Source organism: Palaemon carinicauda, chromosome 5 (genome assembly GCF_036898095.1).
Source record: "Palaemon carinicauda isolate YSFRI2023 chromosome 5, ASM3689809v2, whole genome shotgun sequence".
NCBI classification, from domain to species: domain Eukaryota; kingdom Metazoa; phylum Arthropoda; class Malacostraca; order Decapoda; family Palaemonidae; genus Palaemon; species Palaemon carinicauda.
The window spans coordinates 133,697,516-133,718,869 of record NC_090729.1 but is presented as its reverse complement, the minus strand read 5'-3'; the positions used below and the strand labels follow the sequence as shown (position 1 = coordinate 133,718,869).

At 39.8% G+C, this 21,354-nt stretch overlaps 1 protein-coding gene across 1 annotated transcript in view; it reads left to right on the top strand.

The window, feature by feature from the left end:
* Window positions 1-21,110, top strand: part of Grx3 (Glutaredoxin 3) — a 112,054-nt gene extending 90,944 nt beyond the window's left edge. Inside the window, exons 6-9 of the mRNA XM_068374092.1 lie at window positions 7,919-8,025; window positions 9,387-9,497; window positions 14,393-14,480; window positions 19,706-21,110. Of these exons, the coding sequence (XP_068230193.1) occupies window positions 7,919-8,025; window positions 9,387-9,497; window positions 14,393-14,480; window positions 19,706-19,798 (399 nt within the window). The 3' untranslated portion in view covers window positions 19,799-21,110. The remainder of the gene's footprint in view (window positions 1-7,918; window positions 8,026-9,386; window positions 9,498-14,392; window positions 14,481-19,705) is intronic.
* The last annotated feature ends 244 nt before the right edge of the window (window positions 21,111-21,354 follow it).

Genomic DNA, 21,354 nt, shown 5'->3' with positions numbered 1-21,354 from the left:
TAGAACCAGCAGTCGCCATCTTGGGACAGGGTGCAGCAGAGGAGAGGGCTACCACGGACCCGGTTTGTTTCTCCCTCGCGGAGACTGCCATGATGGAGGAGCTGTCCAGGGACTTGATTCACGTGTCATCGTGGCTGGATTGGTGGGCCTCCACGCTGGTAGGGTTCCAGTCCTCGCACGACCTCGCAATCCCGGAAAATCAGGCCTTGCTTAAGGAGCTGATTAGCTCGGGAGGTAAGGCCCTGAAGTTCCTTTCCCATCAGTCTATAACACAAACCGCCAACTGGATACTGAGGAAAAAGGACATAGTACTCAACAGGCTTGTTAGGAGGCTCCCTGACAGGGAAGCAATGTCCTTGCGGAGCCTTCCACTGTGGGACGAGTCAGTTTTCCCCCTCAAGGAAGTGGAAGAAACGGAGAGAGTGAGGAAGCTAAAGGATGTGGGGGAGCCCAGGCCCCTTCCAGCAAGAAGACCCACCCATAGAAGAGCTCCTTCTGACGTCCCTCTCCCTCCTCGCGCCTCACCTAACCAGCCCAGGAGAGACGCCCCTACTACATCTTGGCAGCAATCTTCGCAGCCCTCCAGTAGGGGAACATCGGCTGCGCAGTCAGCATTCAGGCCCTCCTATTCAGCCGGCAGAAGAGGTCGTTCGGGCCGCGCCTCTCAAAGGAGATAGGGAGAGAGGCCCCCTACTCCTGCCGAAGCTTCAGGTGGGGGGATGCCTTAAACATTCTTGGCAAGCATGGCGGGACCACGGATCGGACCCGTGGACCGTGACAGTCCTGAAAGAAGGGTACAGGTTGCCCTTCCTGGGGGGACCCCCCACCTCTGATACCAGATCTACAAGCGGAATGGTTGGCAACGAAGGACCCTTTGAGAAGGACGGCCCTGCAAGAAGAGGTCTCTGCTATGCTGGCGAAAGGGGCAATGGAACCAGTCAAGAACCCAGGTCCAGGGTTTTACGGCAGACTCTTCCTGGTGGAAAAAGCGACAGGGGGCTGGAGACCGGTCATAGACCTCTCAGCCCTCAACAGGTTCGTGTGCAAGACCGACATCAAGATGGACACTTCAAAGTCGGTCTTAGCGGCCTTGAGGGAAGGAGACTTCATGATGTCCATAGACATCAAGGATGCATACTTCCAGGTCCCTGTCCATCCCTCCAGCAGGAAGTACCTAGGGTAAAATGGGGTACCCAAACGTTACAGTTCAAGTCCCTCTGCTTTGTTCTGTCCACAGCCCCTCAGGTCTTCACAGGGCTCTTCGCGACAGTCTCAGCCTGGGCGCACTAACAGGGCATCCGCCTGATTTGGTACCTGGACGACTGGTGGTTGGTTTCAGCCTCAAGGGAAGCACTGAGGGGGCAAGGCACGAAGCTCTTGCAGTTCTGCACCGTCCTGGGTATCACCATCAACCTGGAGAAGTCTCAATTGATACCCTCCACCAGGATGACCTACCTCGGGATGGTCCTGGACTCCCGGTTGGCGAGAGCATTCCCTTCCGCGGAGAAACTGGACAACCTAGCCAGATCCTACGGCTCTTCCTGTCGGGTCAGCCCAGGAGAGCCAAGGACTGGTATAGACTGATAGGTCACCTCGTGTCATTGGAGAAGCTAGTCCCACAGGGGAGATTCAAACTCAGGGGAGTACAGTGGAACCTGAAGGAGGCCTGGAACCAGAGAGACTCCCCGCACAAGGTGGTCCCGGTGTTCCCGGAAACGAAGGAGGTCCTCGAGTGGTGGCACGACACATCGAACACCCTCAAGGGGATGCCCTTCGCGGCCGACCCTCCGGAGATGCTCCTGTTCACGGATGCATCAAAGGAGGGTTAGGGTGCTCATCTCCTCGACAGCACAGCGAGAGGAAGATGGGGAGCCGAAGAGAAGAACCTGCACATCAACCTACTGGAAATGATGGCAGTGCAAAGGGCATGCCTAGAGTTCGTTCAGAAGCTCCGGGGAAACCGTGGCTCTGATGTGAGACAACACCACGGTGGTGGCCTACATAAAGAACCAAGGAGGACTAAAATCGAGGGAGTTGTGCGGCCTCACGGAGTTCCTGGAATGGGTCGAAAGGGAGCAGATCAAGATCTCGGCCAGGTTCATTCCAGGGAAGAGGAACGTCCTGGCCGATGGCCTCAGCAGAATGGGTCAAGTGGTGGGGTCCGAGTGGTCCTTGCACCCAGAAGTGGCCATGACTCTGATTCAGAAGTGGGGCTCCCCAGTAATAGACCTCTTTGCCACAAGGCTTAACGCTCATCTCCCCGTGTTTTGTTCAACTGTGTCAGATCCAGGAGCGGCGTTCGAGGACGCCTTCCAGCATCCTTGGGACAACCTCGACGTTTACGCCTTCCCTCCCTTCGGAATGCTCAGACAAGTCCTCAACAGGGTGAGGAGAGCGGACAACCTGTAGATGACTTTGGTAGAGCCCTGGTGGCCGGAGAGAGAGTGGTTCGCGGATCTAAAGGAATTGGCGCGCCTTCTACCTTGGCCCCTTCCAGACAGGTCAGACCTTCTCTGGCAGCCACACTTTCAAAGGTTCCACGAAAATCCTCGGTCCCTTCCCTCTGCCTTCACGCGTGGAGGTTATCGAGCATCTCCTGAGGAAGGAAGGGTGTTTGGCGAAGACCACAACAAGGATGTCGGGTTACCTGAGATGATCGTCAGCCGCTGTGTACCAGGCTAAATGGGCGACCTTCCCGAAGTGGTGCGTCGCAAAGAACATCAAGCCGTTGAAAGCCTCCATCCCGGAGATAGCTGACTTCTTAGTCTATCTCAGGGACGAGGTAAAAATGTCCATCCCAGCCATTAAAGGAGTCCGAGCCGCCCTAGGACAAGTCTTCCTCTTGAAGGGCATCGACCTAGGTTCCTCCAGGCACATCTCGATGCTCATCAAGAGCTTCGAGCAATCATGCCCCCCTCTAGCGGTTAGAGTGCCCCAGTGGGACTTGGCTAGGGTCCTGAAGATGCTGTCAGAACCTCCCTTCGAACCCCTAAAGGACATCTTAGACAAGGAGCTTACCCTCAAGACAGTTTTTCTGTTAGCACTGGCATCGTAAAACGGGTAGGGGAGCTTCATGGACTTTCATACGAGGTGTCACACTCGAAGGGCTGGCGTGAAGCTACCTTCAAGTTCGTACCATCCTTCGTGGCCAAGACCCAGAACCCAGCAGTCTTGGACCCCAAGTTTGAAGGCTCCTCGGTGCTGGCAATCCCACGTTCAGACAACCCGAAGGACTTGCGGCTGTGCCCTGTCAGAGCAGTACGGAAGTACTTGGAGAGGACAGCCAGGCTTAGACCCGAAATCAAGAGTATGTTCGTTTCTTCAGGATTAGTGAAAAAACCAGTCTCCAAAAACACAATCCCCTTCTGGCTACGGCAAGTGATCATGAGAGCCTACAGTAGTGGAGGGATTCCTATTCCGAGTAAGCCTAGACCTCACGACATAGAGGTCTGAGTACTTTGTTGGCCTTTGAGAAGAACATGCCAGTCGGCCAAATCCTGCGGGCGGGTATTTGGGCCAATCAGTCAACCTTCACAGCTCACTACTTGAAGGAATGCTCAAGGAGGTCCTTGGACGGATTCTCTCTCGGTCCCGTCATTTCAGCGCTTCAAAATATTTAAAGGTGTAGCCCCAGGGTAACCACGGGCAGTAAGTCCAAGAGACACAGGTTCCTTCCTTACCCCCCCCCCTGTTCCCTTATTACCCTCCCTGAAATGACACTAAATCCTTTAACTACCAGGGCATACATCGTCAGTGAATGGATACATCTCCGAGGATTTTTACAGAGGTGAGTTACTTAGACACTAAGATAGTTTTTTGGGTAGTTTTCCCTATTTCTCGTGTTTTCTCTTGGAGGGTCAGCAGAACCTAGCCTCTTATCTAGGTTCCCCCCTTTTTCTCTCCTCATCACGGTCTCTGGGTCCTGTGGTACACTCCCACCTCCTAAGGTATAAGTTTCCTAAGAAAGTAGTTCGAGGTAAGTACTTCGGGTTGGAACAAATCACAAATTTTAAGTAATTTGTATTTTTCCTAACAGTACTTACCTCGAAGTACTTTCAGGTTATGGCCCGCCCATCCTACCCCGAATGCCTTACAGGACTTAATAGAAACCTATCTGACAAAACTTACTGGAGATCGAGACCTGAACAAGCATGCTCTCTGACCCCGGGTCGTCTCTGGGCGCGTTTCACTCCGCCAGAGAATGCCCCGCATAGAAAACAGGAGTAGGGTAAACTACACAAAATTCTGGTCGGATGGGAGGAGATCCCAGATACTCCTAAGAAAGCAGTACGAGGTAAGTATTGTTAGGAAAAATACAAATTACTTAAAATTTTTGAAATTTCTGATTGGATATAATTATCTTTTTTTTTTTATATTACCATAACAGTTTTAAGAAACTCATCTTTATATTTTAAATATAGAGAATAAGCATCAATATTACCATTAGTAATATGAATACTGTACAGTAAAAAGTGGAACAGCCTTTAAGGTTAGAGAGGGAGAGAAAAATAAAGAAACCACCTTTGTGAATTCACATATTAGGTTGAGCTACTGCACTATGGCTATGACTCATACCAAAGAACAAGTTATGATTCAATCAAAGGAAGTTCAACTTGCAGTTGAATGTTATTAAAGTACCTGCACATGTATATGGGACTATTATTTTTTATGATATACTGTACTGTATTATTATTATTATTATGTAGACGAGAATGACCATGAATGGGAGGTAAATCAGTTGTTGTTTGCGGGTGATACTGTATGGTTGCAGACGCGGAAGAGAAGCTTGGCCAATTATTGACAGAATTTGGAAGGGTGTGTGAGAGAAGGAAGTTGAGAGTTAATGTGGGTAAGAGTAAGGTTATGAGATGTACGAGAAGGGAAGGTGGTGCAAGGTTGAATGTCATGTTGAATGGAGAGTTACTTGAGGAGGTGGATCAGTTTAAGTACTTGGGGTCTGTTGTTGCAGCAAATGGTGGAGTGGAAGCAGATGTACGTCAGAGAGTGAATGAAGGATGCAAAGTGCTGGGGGCAGTGAAGGGAGTGGTAAAGAATAGAGGGTTAGACATGAATGTAAAGAGAGTTCTGTATGAGAAAGTGATTGTACCAACTGTGATGTATGGATCGGAGTTGTGGTGAATGAAAGTGACTGAGAGACAGAAATTGAAAGTGTTTGAGCTAAGTGTCTAAGGAGCATGGTGGCTGGTGTATCTCGAGTAGATAGGGTTAGGAACGAAGTAGTGAGGGTGAGAACGGGTGTAAGAAATGAGTTAGCAGCTAGAGTGGATATGAATGTGTTGAGGTGGTTTGGCCATGTTGAGAGAATGGAAAATGGCTGTCTGGTAAAGGTGATGAATGCAAGAGTAGATGGGAGAAGTACAAGAGGAAGGCCAAGGTTTGGGTGGATGGATGGATGGAGTGAAGGAAGCTCTGGGTGATAGGAGGATAGATGTGAGAGAGGCAAGAGAGCGTGCTAGAAATAGGAATGAATGGCGAGCGATTGTGACGCAGTTCCGGTAGGCCCTGCTGCTTCCTCCGGTGCCTTGGATGACCACAGAGGTAGCATCAGTAGGGGATTCAGCATTATGAAGCTTCATCTGTGGTGGATAAAGTGGGAGGGTCGGCTGTGCCACCCTAGCAGTACCAGCCAAACTCGGTTGAGTCCCTTGTCAGGCTGGGAGGAACGTAGAGAGGAGACGTCCCCTTTTTTTTTCATTTGTTTGATGTCGGCTACCCCCCAAAATTGGGGTAAGTGCCTTGGTATATGTATGTATGTATTATTATTATTATTATTATTATTATTATTATTATTATTATTATTATTGCTGCTTGCTAAGCCACAACCCTAGTTGGAAAAGCAGGATGCTATAAACCCAAGGGACTCAACATGCAAAATAGCCCAGTGAGGAAAGAAAATAAGGAAAAATGACAAGAAAAGTTTAAGAATGATAACATTGAAATAAATCTTTCATATATAAACTTCAAAATAACAGGAGGAAGAGAAACAAGATAGAATAGTGTGCCTGAGTGTACCCTCAAGCAAGAGAACTCTATCCCAAGACAGTGAAAGACCATGGTACAAAATCTATGGCACCATCCAAGACTAGAAAACGATGGTTTGTTGGAGTGTCCTTTTCCTAGAAGAGCTCCTTATCATAGCTAAAGAGTCTCTTCTATTCTCATCAAGATGAAAGTAGCCACTGAACAATTACTGTGCAGTAGTTGAGAGAAGAAGAATTGGAAGGTAATTACAGTGTTGTCAAGTGTATGAGGAAAGAAGAATGTGTAAAGAATAGGCCAGACTATTCTGTGTATGTGTTGGCAAAGATGAAATGTAATATAAGGTGTATCTGTGTCTGTGTGAGAGAGAGATCAAACACATGTGTATCATAACCTTAAAGCTACAATTCACACGGTCAAGTAATAATTTATGAGCTTGAAGGTCATTGTGTAAAAACCGTAGTGCTGTATACTAATCTACTGTACGTACTGTATGTACATATTCAATTTTTCTTAGAAGTTTTGAATAAGTTTTGGAATTATATTAATATTTTCTGTTAATTATGTGACCATATTCTTGAGAGAGAGAGAGAGAGAGAGAGAGAGAGAGAGAGAGAGAGAGAGAGAGAGAGAGAGAGAGAGAGAGAGAGAGAGAGAGAGAGAGAGAGAGTGAGAGAGAGTGAGTGAGTGAGTGAGTGAGTGTGTGTGTGTGTGTGCTAAAAGGCTTTAATGAAGCACATTTGAGAGAGTGTGTGTGTGTATGTGTCTGAGGATAAGACGAAAGCTGTGGTGAGCAGTAAGGCAGGTGGGGACAGGATATTATTGTTATTATTTGCTAAGCTATAACCCTAGTTGGAAAAGCAGGATGCTATAAGCCTGAGGGCTCCAATGGGGAAAATAGCCCAGTAAGGAAAGGAAACAAGGAAAAACAAAATATTTCATGAACAGCAACAACAAAATAAGCCCAGTAAGGAAAGGAAACAAGGAAAAACAAAATATTTCATGAACAGCAACAACAAAATAAATATTTCCTATATAAACTAAAAACTTAAACAAAAACAAGAGGAAGAGAAATAAAATAGAGTAGTGTACTAGAGAGTACCCTCAAGCAAGAGAACTCTAACGCAAGACGGTGGAAAACCATGGGATACAAAGGCTACGGCACTACCCAAGACTAGAGAATAATGGTTTGATTTTGGAGTGTCCTTCTCCTAGAAGAGCTGCTTACCATAGCTAGAGTATATTTTAGCCTTACCAAGAGGAAAGTAGCTACTGAACAAATAGAGTGCAGTAGTTAACCCCATGGATGAAGAATTGAAAGTAGAGGCTTAGTTATTAAACAGGTGAAACATTTTAAATGTTCGAGATCTATTATAAGGCAGGAGGATGTTATGCTGAAGTTCGGGGGGAAGTGGAATGAGGTAGCAGGAGGAGTGTGATAAGAAAATGCTAATCAAACTTGAAATCAAGATCTATATCACAGTAATAAGACCAGTGTTGAAGTATGGATTGAAAATGTAGACGCTAAGACGAAAAGAGGCTGGAAAGCTTGAGAGCTCAGAGATGAGAATGCTGAGGTGAATTATGGGAATATCACTGCATGAAAGATTGGAAAATGATGAAATAAGAAGAAGGCAGGTGCAGTAAAGATTACAGAATGATTAGTGTCATGGCTGAGATGGTGCAAGATAAGGTGAGGGATGATATGGAGAGAAAAGGTTTGGTTAAAGATGCTTTTGATAGAAGGCCTTAGAGAGGGAGTATCAGGCAACTGACGCCGTAATGTAGGCATAACGGTGGGAAAGAAGATTTATTATTCCATCACAGATATATTCTTCTTTAGTTTAGATATTGTAAGTAAACTTAGCCTAATCAGACCAATGAAGATTGAAATAAAATTGTATAATTTCTTTTATAGCTGTACATCGATGGCGAGCTGGTTGGAGGCTTAGATATCTTAAAAGAAATGGATGTATCAGGAGACTTAGCATCAATGTTGCCTAAGAAGAGGAAGCTGGAAGATAGGTAAGAAAATCTTATCTCTTTCAAGTAATTCAAATTATATCAATAAACTGTACTTTGTAGTTATCATGCTTTAATCCTTGAAGCTACCGGTTCCTCGACCTCTAACAAAAAATAATGGATTTTCTACACCTCTTCTTTTCCATCTCCCCCTTCCCTGTGATGCTCAGTAGGACCTGATAGTTTGCACCACAGGCATGATAATACCAAGAAATTCATATAATCATCATTGGGGACATCATTTAGACTGACCTCTTCAGTCTGTATTTTATTTGATATTTCAGAAATGGGTAATTTGGTAACAATTTGAATCGCTTAAAACGAATGTCAGGCTGTAGTCCAAACCATGCTGGAGATGATCTCTCTCCAAGAGGTCTGGAATAAGTCCCAAGGCTACTGCAGATGCCTCTTTCTCGTAGAAAAGGCATCAGGAGGTTGGAGACTGGTCATAGACCTCTCGGCTCGGAATGAGTTTGTCCAACAAACTAAATCCCCAATCATTCATCCTCAAGGAAGCATCTAAGGTACTCCCTCGACAACAGAATATACCATTTCAAGGTCCTGTGCTTTGGCCTGTCCACTGCACCTCAAGTTTTCACTCGAGTGTTTTTCTTAGTGTCAACTACTTTGCTACCTAAACGACTGGCTGATTCTAGCAGACTCGATAGAAACTCTACTCCTTCATCGAGACAGGCTTCTCAAATTTTACTATGAACTGGGGTTCATGGGAAATCTCGAGTAATCCTCCTTGCCGCCAATTCAAAATCTGGTATACTTGGGGATGAACATCAACACAAATCTAGGCAAAGTCTTCCCATCCTTAGCAACGTTGGAGGGAATTAAATAAGCAGTAGAACCATTTCTTATGCAAGACGAACTACAAACGCATATTTGGCAGAAGTTGCTAGGACACTTTGCCTCTTTAGAAGGCCTGGTACCCAATAGTCATCTGTGCACTCGAAGCAATGGTAGCTGAAGACCTTTTGCTCATAGGTTGTAGCTCATTGGCTTTTGCCCTTAAAATAATATTTTATCCAGACTACATAGTCAAAATTCTGAACTTACTGGATTGGCTGGCTGATATGGGTAAGTGAAACCAGATGCTGTGTTTTCAAGGTTGTCTTATTTGACGTTTTATTGTGGACTTGCAGAATGAAGTAGCAAATGATCTATAATTCTATGAACTATGTCTAGTTGCAATGGCATTTGTAAAGTAATAGGTTGTAGATACAAAACAGATATTAGATATTTTTACAAAGGTTTTGGTACCATGAATATGCAAATTAACATTGAAAATTATATTAATAATATAGAAATGATATGACAATTACCTCTTGAACATTAACTATTTTTTATATTTTCAGATTGAAAGAATTAATTAATACAGCACCTTTAATGATTTTCATGAAAGGAGATCGCAGTACCCCAAAATGTGGCTTTTCTCGAACCTTGATCGGTATATTGGATGAGACAAAGTGAGTAATTGATGAATATATTGACAATTTTTTTAACACTTATATTTTTATGTTTAATGTGTCCTCTAATAGTGAACTAAATTGGGTTTAAACTATTTTCCTCATAAATCATTTCCTTGAACATACCCTCTCTGCCAAATATTACAAAGATTGTCATGGGTTTTTCATTTTGTGACTTTCATACCAAATGTAAAGTTTACTGGTACAGTATCTCCAAATTTTTGTGTTTATTTTGTACAATATGGTAGCTTAGTTTTAACGAGACATTGAATCCTTATTCATCCTTTATAATCTGGTTAATTGGCTGGCAAAAACCATTTATTCCTACTTGGATACAGACATTTGAATTGGTTACTCCTAGTCTCATTTTTTATGACCAGACAATCAAAGGAAAAAGGCATTTGATTGCATCACAATACTGTTACTAAGTAACCAAAGTATAACTTTCACTATTCTACTGGTCGTTATGTTAAAAGAGGACATATCCTGTCGTTTCTCTACAATCTAGACATCCGCTTAGTTCTAGTGTCTTGTGTGTATTTTTATAATTCAATCACTTGCGTTACTTTTATGATCAGTGAGTTACAAGTGAGTGCATTGCGGTTAGCAAGCCTAATATCATGCGTTCATTCCCTGGCCGTGACAGAAATCCCTGTAGCACTTTCATCAGTCGGATAAATGTAAATCAGCATTCTTTTTGCTCCTCTTGCTGTGGCAAGAGATGTTCAATGTGAGTACTGTAGGGAGTGGCCATCCTCTCACTGGGAGAGAGATTCTCGCTGCAAGAAGTGAACTAAGTGAGATCACTCTCCTTCATCTTCCAGCAGTGGCAAGAAATGAAAATTTGTTTCTGCAGTAGAACTTATCCTCCAACCTGATCCTTCGTGTCACTTATTCTCCAACCTGATCCTTCGTGTCACTTATCCTCCAACCTGATCCTTTGTGTCTCTTATCCTCCAACCTGATCCTCCATGTCAGGAACTCATCACGAATGATGACGGCCATAGTAATTTTGTTAATTTTTTTATCACCCACGTTGATAATGTACAGTATGTACAACCGGTAATTGTGAATCCCTTTGCTACGGCTGCTTTGCTCCCGGAGCCAGATCTAATCTCAGTACCCCCTTCCCCTGATTATCCTATTTTGAATAGATATCCCTTGACTCCCTCAAGTGTTTTGTGTAGGGAACCTGATACAAATGATTATTCAGAGAAGATCTTTCCGCTCTTGGAAGTATCTTCAATACGAGTGTTGAAGTCTCTCCTCATTCCCGTTCACAGAACCCTAAAGTTGAGCCTGCCATTTCCCCTCGTACTGAGACAGCCTTGTTGAAAGACCCTTATTACCACCCTCTAGTTAGTTCCTCACAAACGAGGCTCGCCTCATACACCCACGGGTCCTCGTCATCGATCTCCCTTGAAGAGGTTCCAAAACTCTTCATCCCTTTATTATGAAGGTCGTTGGGTTGCTTCGGCTGTGTTCATGCCTCAAGACTTGGCACTGCGAAGCTTTACTAAACAATTGTCTTCTCCTTCTAAGCACAATAGCTTTCAATTCTTCTTCATCCACGAGGCTAACTACTGCACTCTAATTGTTCAGTTGCTACTTTCCTCTTGGTAAGGGTAATAGATACTCTAGCTATGGTAAGCAGCTCTACTAGGAGAATATTTAAAGCTATATATCAATGGAAAGCTAATTTATTTAGTTATACAATATTTAAAAAAAAAAAAGTTTATATGTAATGATAATAGTTTATGCCCTAAGATGGGTTAAGTAAGACATTCCAAGAAGGGGCCTGGGGCTTAGTGATCGAATCGATTAACCATCTTTTTCAAAGATGTATTCTCTCACTGCCTTCTGTTTGTCATTTTTTGCACGGCAACATGACACATTTAGATTAACAGCTCGTCACTATAAGGATATAACTGTTGTAGAGGTCTGAAGGTAGCAAGGCATTAATCCACAAAAGTCCCTTCTGACTAAAACTCGGAAATTTTTTAATATGGGAATGATAATAGCTTCAGTGTTTTCACAGGCTTTTTTGTTGGAGAAGAAAATCTGAGTTTTTCTTGAGTTTTTGGCCATCTGTCAATGGCCTCGCCAGAGAAATTCAACTCGTTACAGCATTTAAAGAGGAGAAAGTTCTATTTTCATCTTAACCATTTTGAGGTAGGTGGTCCAAGGTAAAAAAAATTTCATTTCCCCTATTCAGAACCTGTTAGAATCATCCGATGGTGTGGCAAACATCAACATTTATGTCAAAGGGTTTCTGTGGAGTAAAAAGATTGAGATTCTTTTCTTTTCAGCAATGCTTCCCAGAGAGGATGGGGAGCCACTTTGGAATATGTTCAGATTGCAGGGCAGAATTACAGAGATGGGTGTAGAGTGGCAAGAGACTTTGGAAAAGGGTGGTTTGGGGGTGAATGTGGATAAGACTGAAGCCATGGTTAGCAGTAAGGAAGGTAGGGACAGGATAGCTATATACATGAAAGTAGGGGAGCAGTTATAAAACAGGTAGAAGATTTTAGATACTTTGGATCTACTATAAATTAGGAGAGAGGATGTGAGCCTGAAGTTGAGATTAAGATGAAAGCGGCATGGGGAAAATGGAGGGAGGTAGCAGGAGTGGTATGTGATAGGAAAAGGCCAATCAGGGTAAAACTCAAGATCTATAACACAGTAATAAGACCAGTGTTAATGTATGGATCAAAAACTTGGGCTGTAACAAAAAGAGGAAGCAAAGCTTGAGAGAGAACATAGACGAGAATGCTAAGGTGGATTATGGGAATATCACTGTTTGAAAGATTGGAAAATGATGAAATACTAAGAATGACAGGTGTAATAAAGATTACTGAAGTGATAAGAGTGTCACGACTGAGATGTTTTGGGCACGTGCTAAGGAGTGAAGAGGACTTAGGAGGAACCTCCAAGGGGGAGAAGATCAAGGAGGAGGCAGAGAATTAGAGGGCAAGATAATTTGAAGGATGACAGAGTGAGAAGAGTTTTGTTGGAAGAGGATGCCTTCTATTGAAGGCATTAGAGAGGTCATCAGGCAACCAACACCTTAATGCAGAGATAATGGGAGGGGAGCAGAAGGACAAAGCAGGAGTCATTCCTTCATATAAATTGACTAGAATTTTGGGCAGTGTTCAAGGCAATTCATTCTCTAAAATATTTGGTGATGGGAAAGTGCATTTCAGTTTTCATGGCCAATAAAGCAGCTCTGGCCTACATACAAAAGCAGGGAGAGACCTGGTCAAAGACATTATTCTGTATAACACAGGAGTTATTGTCATGGACAGAAATTATTTCCATGGAAATTAAAGTACAGATGGGGGGGGGGGGGGGAATTTGAAATTGGAGGGGAAAAGCCCAACATATACATGTTTATGACCTCCCTCAACAAGAATTGGAGGTGTTTTGTTCCCAGGTATAAGGTTCATTGGTGTGGAGAGTAGATTTTATGCTACAGGATTTGTCAGGCGTAGACTTTATCTCTTATTCTCTCATCTCTATGATTCATTCACCTCCCTCAACAGGAAATTGGAGGTGTTTTGTTCCCAGGTCTAAGGTCCATTGGCTTGGGGAGTAGATGTCATGCTAAAGAATCTGTCAGGTCTAGACTTTATTTCCTATTCTCTCATCTCTTTGATTCAGTTAGTATTGAACACGTTCCTAATATCACTGAAGAGCAGGATTACTAGTAGCTCCCTATTGGTCACAATGAGATTGTTTCTCGTATCTCTGGTCTCTATTGTCAGAGGTCCAAGAAGGTTGTCATACAAGACCAGTCTTCTCGGACTACTTCTATCACAAGTGGGACACCAAGCCATCTATTGTGATTCAGCTAACTGCATGGAGACTATTTACTATATTTTCAGAGAGAAAGGGTTTTCTTGGACCTCTAGGCTATTGTTAGCTTCCAAAAGACAATCTACCAATAATTTATACCAATGGAAATGGTATATTTATTTTGGAAGGTACAAATCTGAAGAAATTTCAATGCCAAAGACCAGTTTTGACAACATAAAGTTTCTATGTTTTGTTTTTATAAGAAACACTATTCTAGCTATTAAAGGGTGTAGGTTAATGATTAATGAAGAATTCAAACATGCTGGATTAGATATTCAATATCATAATGAAGGCTACAACAAATGTTGATTAGAGTTTGAAATATATCTTTCAGGTTTGTTATACAATTGTTTCAAGATTAAGTTTTTGTGTCTTTCCCTTACTTACCCACTTCCTAAGAGTGTCGGTTTAAGCATGATGAACACCAGGTAGGATTCATTGAAATAACAGTACTTGGATAGTAAGATTTATTTACTTCAATACTTACCGGGTGTTCACTTATTTCCCCCCCCCCCCTCCTCTTACATTTCAGTGATACCAAGATATTCATATGGTTCAAGTATTGGCTTCCGGGTTATGAAGTTAGAGGTGTCTCTATGCCCATTTTGTTTACCAGTGTACATAATGTACTAGGCGATGGGAACTATAAGAGAGGGAGAGAAAATTCTTTTAATTTTTATATGTAAGTGGTCAGAAAGCTGTAATATTGACAGGAAAACATGGTGAACACTGGTTAAGTATTAAAATGATAGCTTTTGTTATTAAGAATCTGTTTTCTTTGAGCTGTTGCTTAATCTGGAAATTTAGATATTTCAAATGGAACAAGATACTTCATATCCAGTTTGGTGGTTATTGTTCAATTATACATATATTGTACTATACTGAATTTTATGGGTTTTCAGATATTAAGATTGTACATCTGCAGATGTATTAGTGTAGAAGTTGATGAAAAACAAAGGAAATAAGTAAAAAATTTTCTGTATATGCTTGCCTTACCACTGTGATTTTAAAATTCATTAGTAAAAGTGGAATATTTGCAGATTGCCGTATGAGACTTTTGATATCCTAAATGACGAAGAAGTAAGACAAGGTTTGAAAACATATAGTAACTGGCCCACGTATCCTCAGGTAAAGTTTGTATTCAATTTTTACAATATCTTTATGAATACATTGTGGCTTTGAATCTTAATTTCTTATTGCTCTAGTTTGTGATTATCACTGCAAATTTTATACTATTCACTTTCATTTTTATAATACTCCTTTAATTTCTAGTTTTTTAAACACAGCCCCATCAGTCTGCCTACTCCTATTCAGCTGTCAACAACTTCTTCAGATGCACTCCAAATTAAACCATTAACCTCAAAAACTTTGAGGACATAATTTTCTACTTAATCATATTTTTTTAATATCTTTTATTTTATTGCATTTTTCTTAATTCCATTGTGATTGCAAACCCTAAAATATTAATTCCATAACCAAATTTGCATTTCCCTAGTATTTATATTTAATTAATAACTATACCTTTCAAAGTCTACTGCCTTTATTTATAGTATAAGTAAGTATTTAACTTACCAAGTACTGTTATATAAATGAAATCTCCAAATCCTAACCTTTTTTCAGGCATCACGTACATTAATGGATCTGTATTTTTGTATTTATAAAGTTTTAGATATTATTTAAGGAACAATAATTGAGGGAAATAAGTAAAAAATTTAACACACTTTATCTTAGGGGAAGGTGTTACCATATGGGGATGGTGGTGAAGTAATGAAGTGGAGAGGTTATAGTTTGGAAGAAGAGTCTTTCCATTAAAATTGAATATTATATTCTAGGGCTGTTTCTTTTTCTCACATGTATTTTTTTTACTTGGTTCTGGTTGATGCTCAATATTTTGGATTTCCTTCAAAAACCTGTCTAATGATTCTATCACTCGTTCATGTTGCAGTTTGTTACAGCTGTATTGGGGGGATACTTTTCTTCAAAAATTTGTAATTAACCAATTTGCACACATTTCTATAATTATTGAACTATGTGATTTCGCTGTCTCTTGGTCCTTACCTGAAAATAGTGCTTCCATCTTCTTGTTCTGCTTCTTTTCAAGCTACTTCAGCTGCTCATTGATAACCTTGAGGCCTGTGGCCTTCACTAGAGAGTCAATGATCCCTACACCATCCTCAGGGCTGGCCCCAAATTCTGGTAACAATTTTCTTCAGCCACAGTTTATAGTACTGTAAGAAACCTTCTGCAAGTCTTCATTTGTAAGACCTACATAATGTAGGATATGGAAGGGTTTTTTTTTTCATAGCTCTCAGAGAGTTAACACAGTATTAGAGGTCATTTCAAAGCACCTCTGTAATTTTGCTTTGATGTAAAGCTCCCTGAAATTAGAAAGGACTTGCTGGTCCATGGGCTGAATGAGAATGAGTTGGGTAAGGGTTCAAGGACTTCAGAATGATGGAGTGATACTCCGTCAACAACAACTCTACAAAGGCTGCTCGGTGACCAGGAGCTATGTCCATGCAAGGAGGGCCGTAGTTCATGGTATTGTAAGAAACCTTCTGTAAGATGTCGTTTGTGAGACCTACTCGGTGGAGGATATGGAAGTGGTTTTTTTTTTCAGAGCTTTCAGTGGGTTAACACGGTATTAGAGGTCACGTCAAAGCGCCTCTGGAATTGTGGTTTGGTGTAAAGCTCCTTGAAATTAGAGAGGACCTGCTGGTCCATGTGCTGAATGAGAAAGACTTTGGTAAGGGTTCAAGGAATTCAGAATGATGAAGTTATACCCCGTCAACAAAAAAACTTTTAAGACTGCACGGTGACCAGGAGCTTTGTCCATACAAGAAGGGTTTTTAGAGGCAGGTGTTTCTCATTTAGATATTCTTTTTACACTTTGTTCATCCACTCAATGAAGAACTGACTTGTCATCCAAACCTTATAGGTTGACCTCCACATCACAGTTAGATATTTTTTCTGCGAAGTGGGCATCCACTCAATGAACTGTCGTTGGTGATGTGGAAGAGGCGTTGCTCCTCTCGATGCCCCTGTCACTGTGATACTGGAGGTTTTGCTGTACCTCATAGGAAAAACTCTGCTCAGTCTCGGCAGTGAAAGGCTATTGGTCAGCCTAAGGATGTAGATGTTTAAAGCATTTGATGAGAAATTATAAGGAACATGTAGTCCAAAGGAAATCAAATAAAGATCCGGCTGGATAAGGACTTGTAGGAAGACCCAGGGCATAGTGGAGAAGATGATAGATCAAGACCTAATAACGATGGGAGTACAAGGTGAAAGAGAATGAAGAGAACTCATTTCTTATCTGACCTCATAAAGGGTACAGCTGATGTAAAAACATTTATGAAGATGAATATTGATGTCTTTGAGTGGAATGTAATTGGTGTGTGTGTTGGTTGCCACCTCTTAGTCACCATTTCAGATATACAAAACAGCCTTGCTGAACTATTCAAGTTCATTGAGACCTATAATAATTACATGTAAGAAATGTTACCTTTGTGAATAAATTTGATAATTATTGCTTCCAGTAAATCAATTCCAATCACTTTTATGCACAAAAGAAAACCAAAGGTACTTCAGTGGTATATACTTACATGAAATTATTTTAACATTACACAATATTGATAGAAGACTTCTAACCATTAACAGAAAACTTTTTAAAAGTATAGTATATATCTCTCAAAAATATACTACTCAAAATTTTAGCATTATTCTTTAAAATAAATGCTAAAGCTTAAATATGAAAAATTATCCACGATATGAAAGATTATCTAGAAGGTTTTTGAAGAGGGCCTGAAAGGAAGAATTATTACAGGTAATGTGTATATAACATGACAGGGAATGCTACAATTATGAAATTGTTGCCAAAATCTAGGAGTCTCCCAATAGAAAAAAAAAGTCCATGATACCCAAAGAATTTCAAATACTGTATGCATTAGCTAAAGACCTTGTAAATATTAGTGTCAATTTAACCCTTTGGCACTTATGCCCTTACAAAAGTCAGGGTGAAGTACAGCGCATATGGCTTTCACCGAAAAAGGACGTTTGCCAACAAAAGTTTTTTTTTAAAGAAATCATTATGTCCAAACTGTAACAGATTAAGGCTTTTGGTTTGTTGCATTATATTGGCAAAAGATTGAAGGTTTTACTAATACACAAATTGTGCAGAATTGTAGATCTTTCATGTAGATGCACCCTCTTTCAAATAAATGTATTAGTAAGTGAGGTGTAAATGACTAAGCTTTTTTTTTTCGGAGCAAATATTTCAGATTTTCTTACGTACGTAGGTTGACATTTTTCATTGTTATGACTTAACTTTTGATAAGGAAAAGTTAAAGACATTATTGTACACCTGATTAAATTTCCAATAAAATGAATAAATAAAAATATACGTATTGTTGGAAATATATTGAACAATTTACCGTTAGAAAACAAAGTAAGTTTTGTAATTTTGTTGTAGGGGTTTTTACCATGAAAATTTTTCTATAGAAGCGTTGATCCTTTTATGTTTTTATATAATATATAAAAGTACAAAGAATGGGCTTTCTGATAATGTATGAGACATTCTAATAATGTATGAGACATGTATATTGCTGTTATTTATATACACACAAGCCCGCCCTGAAAAATATTTTTATGAGTGTAAATTGAAAAGAAATGGGTCACATTGGAGATCAGCATAGCCCTGTCATGCATACGCTGCTACTACTTGTTTTCTTTTAGGCTCCTCATGTCCCTCAACCATTTGCCCTCTCATGGTGTGAGTTTAGTTTTCCTTGAGTGACGCATGTACTTACACCGAATTTCCCCAGAAAATAAGTTATGTATGAGACAGCAATTCGCGTCGTGTGAACATTTACGGCAAACAATATTTTCACACATCATTGCGTCATTGGAGCACCAAAGGGTTAAGGTTTGATGAAGATCTCATACAAAAGCAAAACAGAAAGGCATCTGTATCTTTTAAGGTTGGCACTTTCAGAACAATGTCCTGGCTAGCCCAAGATACATGTGTTTGTAGTCAAACATATACATAAAATTTGATTATAGGACCATGTTTCCTAATAATTTCCTGCAAAAATCTCAAAACATGTGTGCTGTACACCAGCCAGCTATGGCAAACAACCACATTGTCCGGTCCAGCATGTGAGAGAGGTATTTGACTGTGTAATACACCCTTAGTGAAGCATTGTTAAAAGGAGCCCAGATGGAAGCTATATACCATCAGCTTATGCTCTTTGTACCTTATATGTGGAATTGAACGTCAAAGTCAGTTACCGTGTCTCATAGTATTCTTTCAGTTTTTTTTAAGATGGATGATTAAGCTCCATGTTTTGCAAGTGTTGCATTCTGATGACAAAATGAAATTATAATTTTGGGCACACCGGACCCACCTACAATCTTATATTCACCCAGTTTTGTTGATTTTAGGAGATGCTAGGCAGCAAGATTCTGTTTTTTTGCACATTTCAAGACAAATTCCAACCAACCAACCAGCTTTGCTACCTTTTTCCTCATGATCATTCAGAGCTTATTTAAACAAAATAAATAAAGTACTTAAAATAACTAAAAAGCATTATCAACTTTTAACCTGCAGTCATCTGTATAGGTCTTAATGCTTGAATTGTATACATTCCCCTGCCTTTAGGTATAATTTTCATATCATTCCATCAAACTTATTCCCCTTGCCAGTTAAGACTCTAAAAAACATAGGTATATTCTGGCAATGAGTTTTATTCTTTCATGACAAGGGGAAGATAATTGGAAAATAACCTTTTTCTTTTGTTAATAAATTTCCAACTCGTGACCATACAAACTAGGCAGTATTCTTTTTCTTGACCTATCATCAGTTCAAGATAGAGCAAAATTGTTATATGCTGTTATACTCAAGATATTAGTGCAATGCATTTTCATTACAAGAAACTCTCTTACCTAAATACTTATTCATAATTTAGCAAATTGATGGCAATGCTTAAAAGCAAATAATTAAGAAATATTTCTTGATTTAAATCCATTAGTTACCAATAAAGGTCTTGGCACCCATTTCTGCACTTTTTGTTCTTGGTTTAATACCACACAATGAGTGAAGTAAATCTCTAATAGAGGTACTGTTCTACAGCTAGCCAGGTGAGGGTTTTCTTCTTCTATGGGAGTGTATCTAGAGAAGCTGATGACCATGATAGTAATATGTAAAATTTAGGGCATACGTAAGGGATAACTTATGTTTTGAAAACAAATAAAGGTTTCATATGTTATATACTTTTAAAATATCATTTCACTGATTAAAGATTTTGTTTTTTCAAATATTAGAAATAATTTTTGAAATATCTTCTTTCTTTCAGGTGTATGTTAAAGGTGAATTAGTTGGTGGTTTAGATATTATTAAGGAACTGCAGAGCTCTGGAGAGCTGATGGGTACGCTCAAAGGGGAGTGAATGGCGTTTAAGATATTTATGATATTGAAATAATGAATTGCTGCCGATGAGTAAGTTGAGTGCTGGGCAGAAGTGTTAAAAAAAAAAAAAATTCTTGGTTATAATTCTTACGATAATATAGAGATCAGGTTACAGATTGAATATTTGGTTGCAGCTTAAATGGAATGTAACCATAATACATTATTTTTATTATGACTATCATTAGAGGCTAATTAAAAAGTTTTGTTAATTGATAGCATGGTCACCTTATTGATCTTTGTTACCTCATTTATTTATGGTTGCACAATGTTAAAAGTTATTCAGCATACCTCACTTTTTATTAAAAAAAATCTTTGAACTATCACTGTATGTCATATAAGGCTGTTTCCACGTCTTTGAATTGTTATAAAAGAACGTATCTTAACTTATCCAGTAAAAGTATTTGGTATATAAGAGTATTTAATCATAGAGTATTTTAGCTTCATGATTTACACTCAATATGACATAGAATAGCACTGTACAGTAATTGTATTAAGTTATAAGTTTTTGTATCAATTCATTGTTCAGGTAAATACCAATAGGAGCATTTGACAGCTGGGTCTTCAAGCATTATGAATCCCTTTCAAATATTTTTTTTTTTTTTTAAGAATTTCAGAAGATCCTTGAAAGCTCCTCAAAACTGTTGACATTATAGCATTTTACTATAGATATAATTTTCAAAATAGGAATCTTGATGCCTTGCTATTTAGCAGGGGTTATTAAAATAATTTTTATTAATTTTTGTTTAGCTGCATATGCATTACCTGTACCTGGCTTCAGAAACCTTGAGGCTATGATTTAATTAAAAGGGTTGCATTGGCCTAGTGGGGTTTGAGTCATAGTTTTTATATCTATTTTGAGCTTTCGTTCATAATTCAGATTTTCCATTTTATGAACTAAAGTGGTCGTTAATGTTGTTGAAAACATACTTTCAGTTCTTTATTAATCCTTTTCTATTCCTTGTGACATATCTTCACATTTTTTTTTATGTTTTCCAGTGATGTAATTGAAGAGTGGGTTTGTGCTTGTATCATTGCAAAAGAAGTCTTTCATTTTTGATCGCAGATAAAGGTATGAGTTTTTTCATAAATGTTATAAAAAGAGGTTGTATGTATGTTTATGGGTACTGTCTGAAACAATTTCTTTTACATATTTTATGGAGATGACTGTGAAACTATGAGTAGCATTTTTTGTTAAAAGAAAATTTTTTATCCTTTGTAAAGACAGCACTTATGTGGAAATTTGCTTATGTGAGGCTGCATTACTATGAATAAAATAAATAATTGAATAAATATTTATAGTGTTTCCTTATGCTTTAGAAGGTCTGATTTGGAAAATGAAAAAAAGTATGTTCACTATTAGTTTAAGTTACATGGCAATGGGCAATTATGACAGAGGTGATTAACACATACTGTACTGAACTTTTTTCTGTGCATATATAAACCTTTGGCTCTTTAGAATAGGGAATACTGTATGTCTTTAGTAGAGCTGGAACAGCTATTAAATTAATTTTTACGTGGTACTTAATGCCAGGTAGT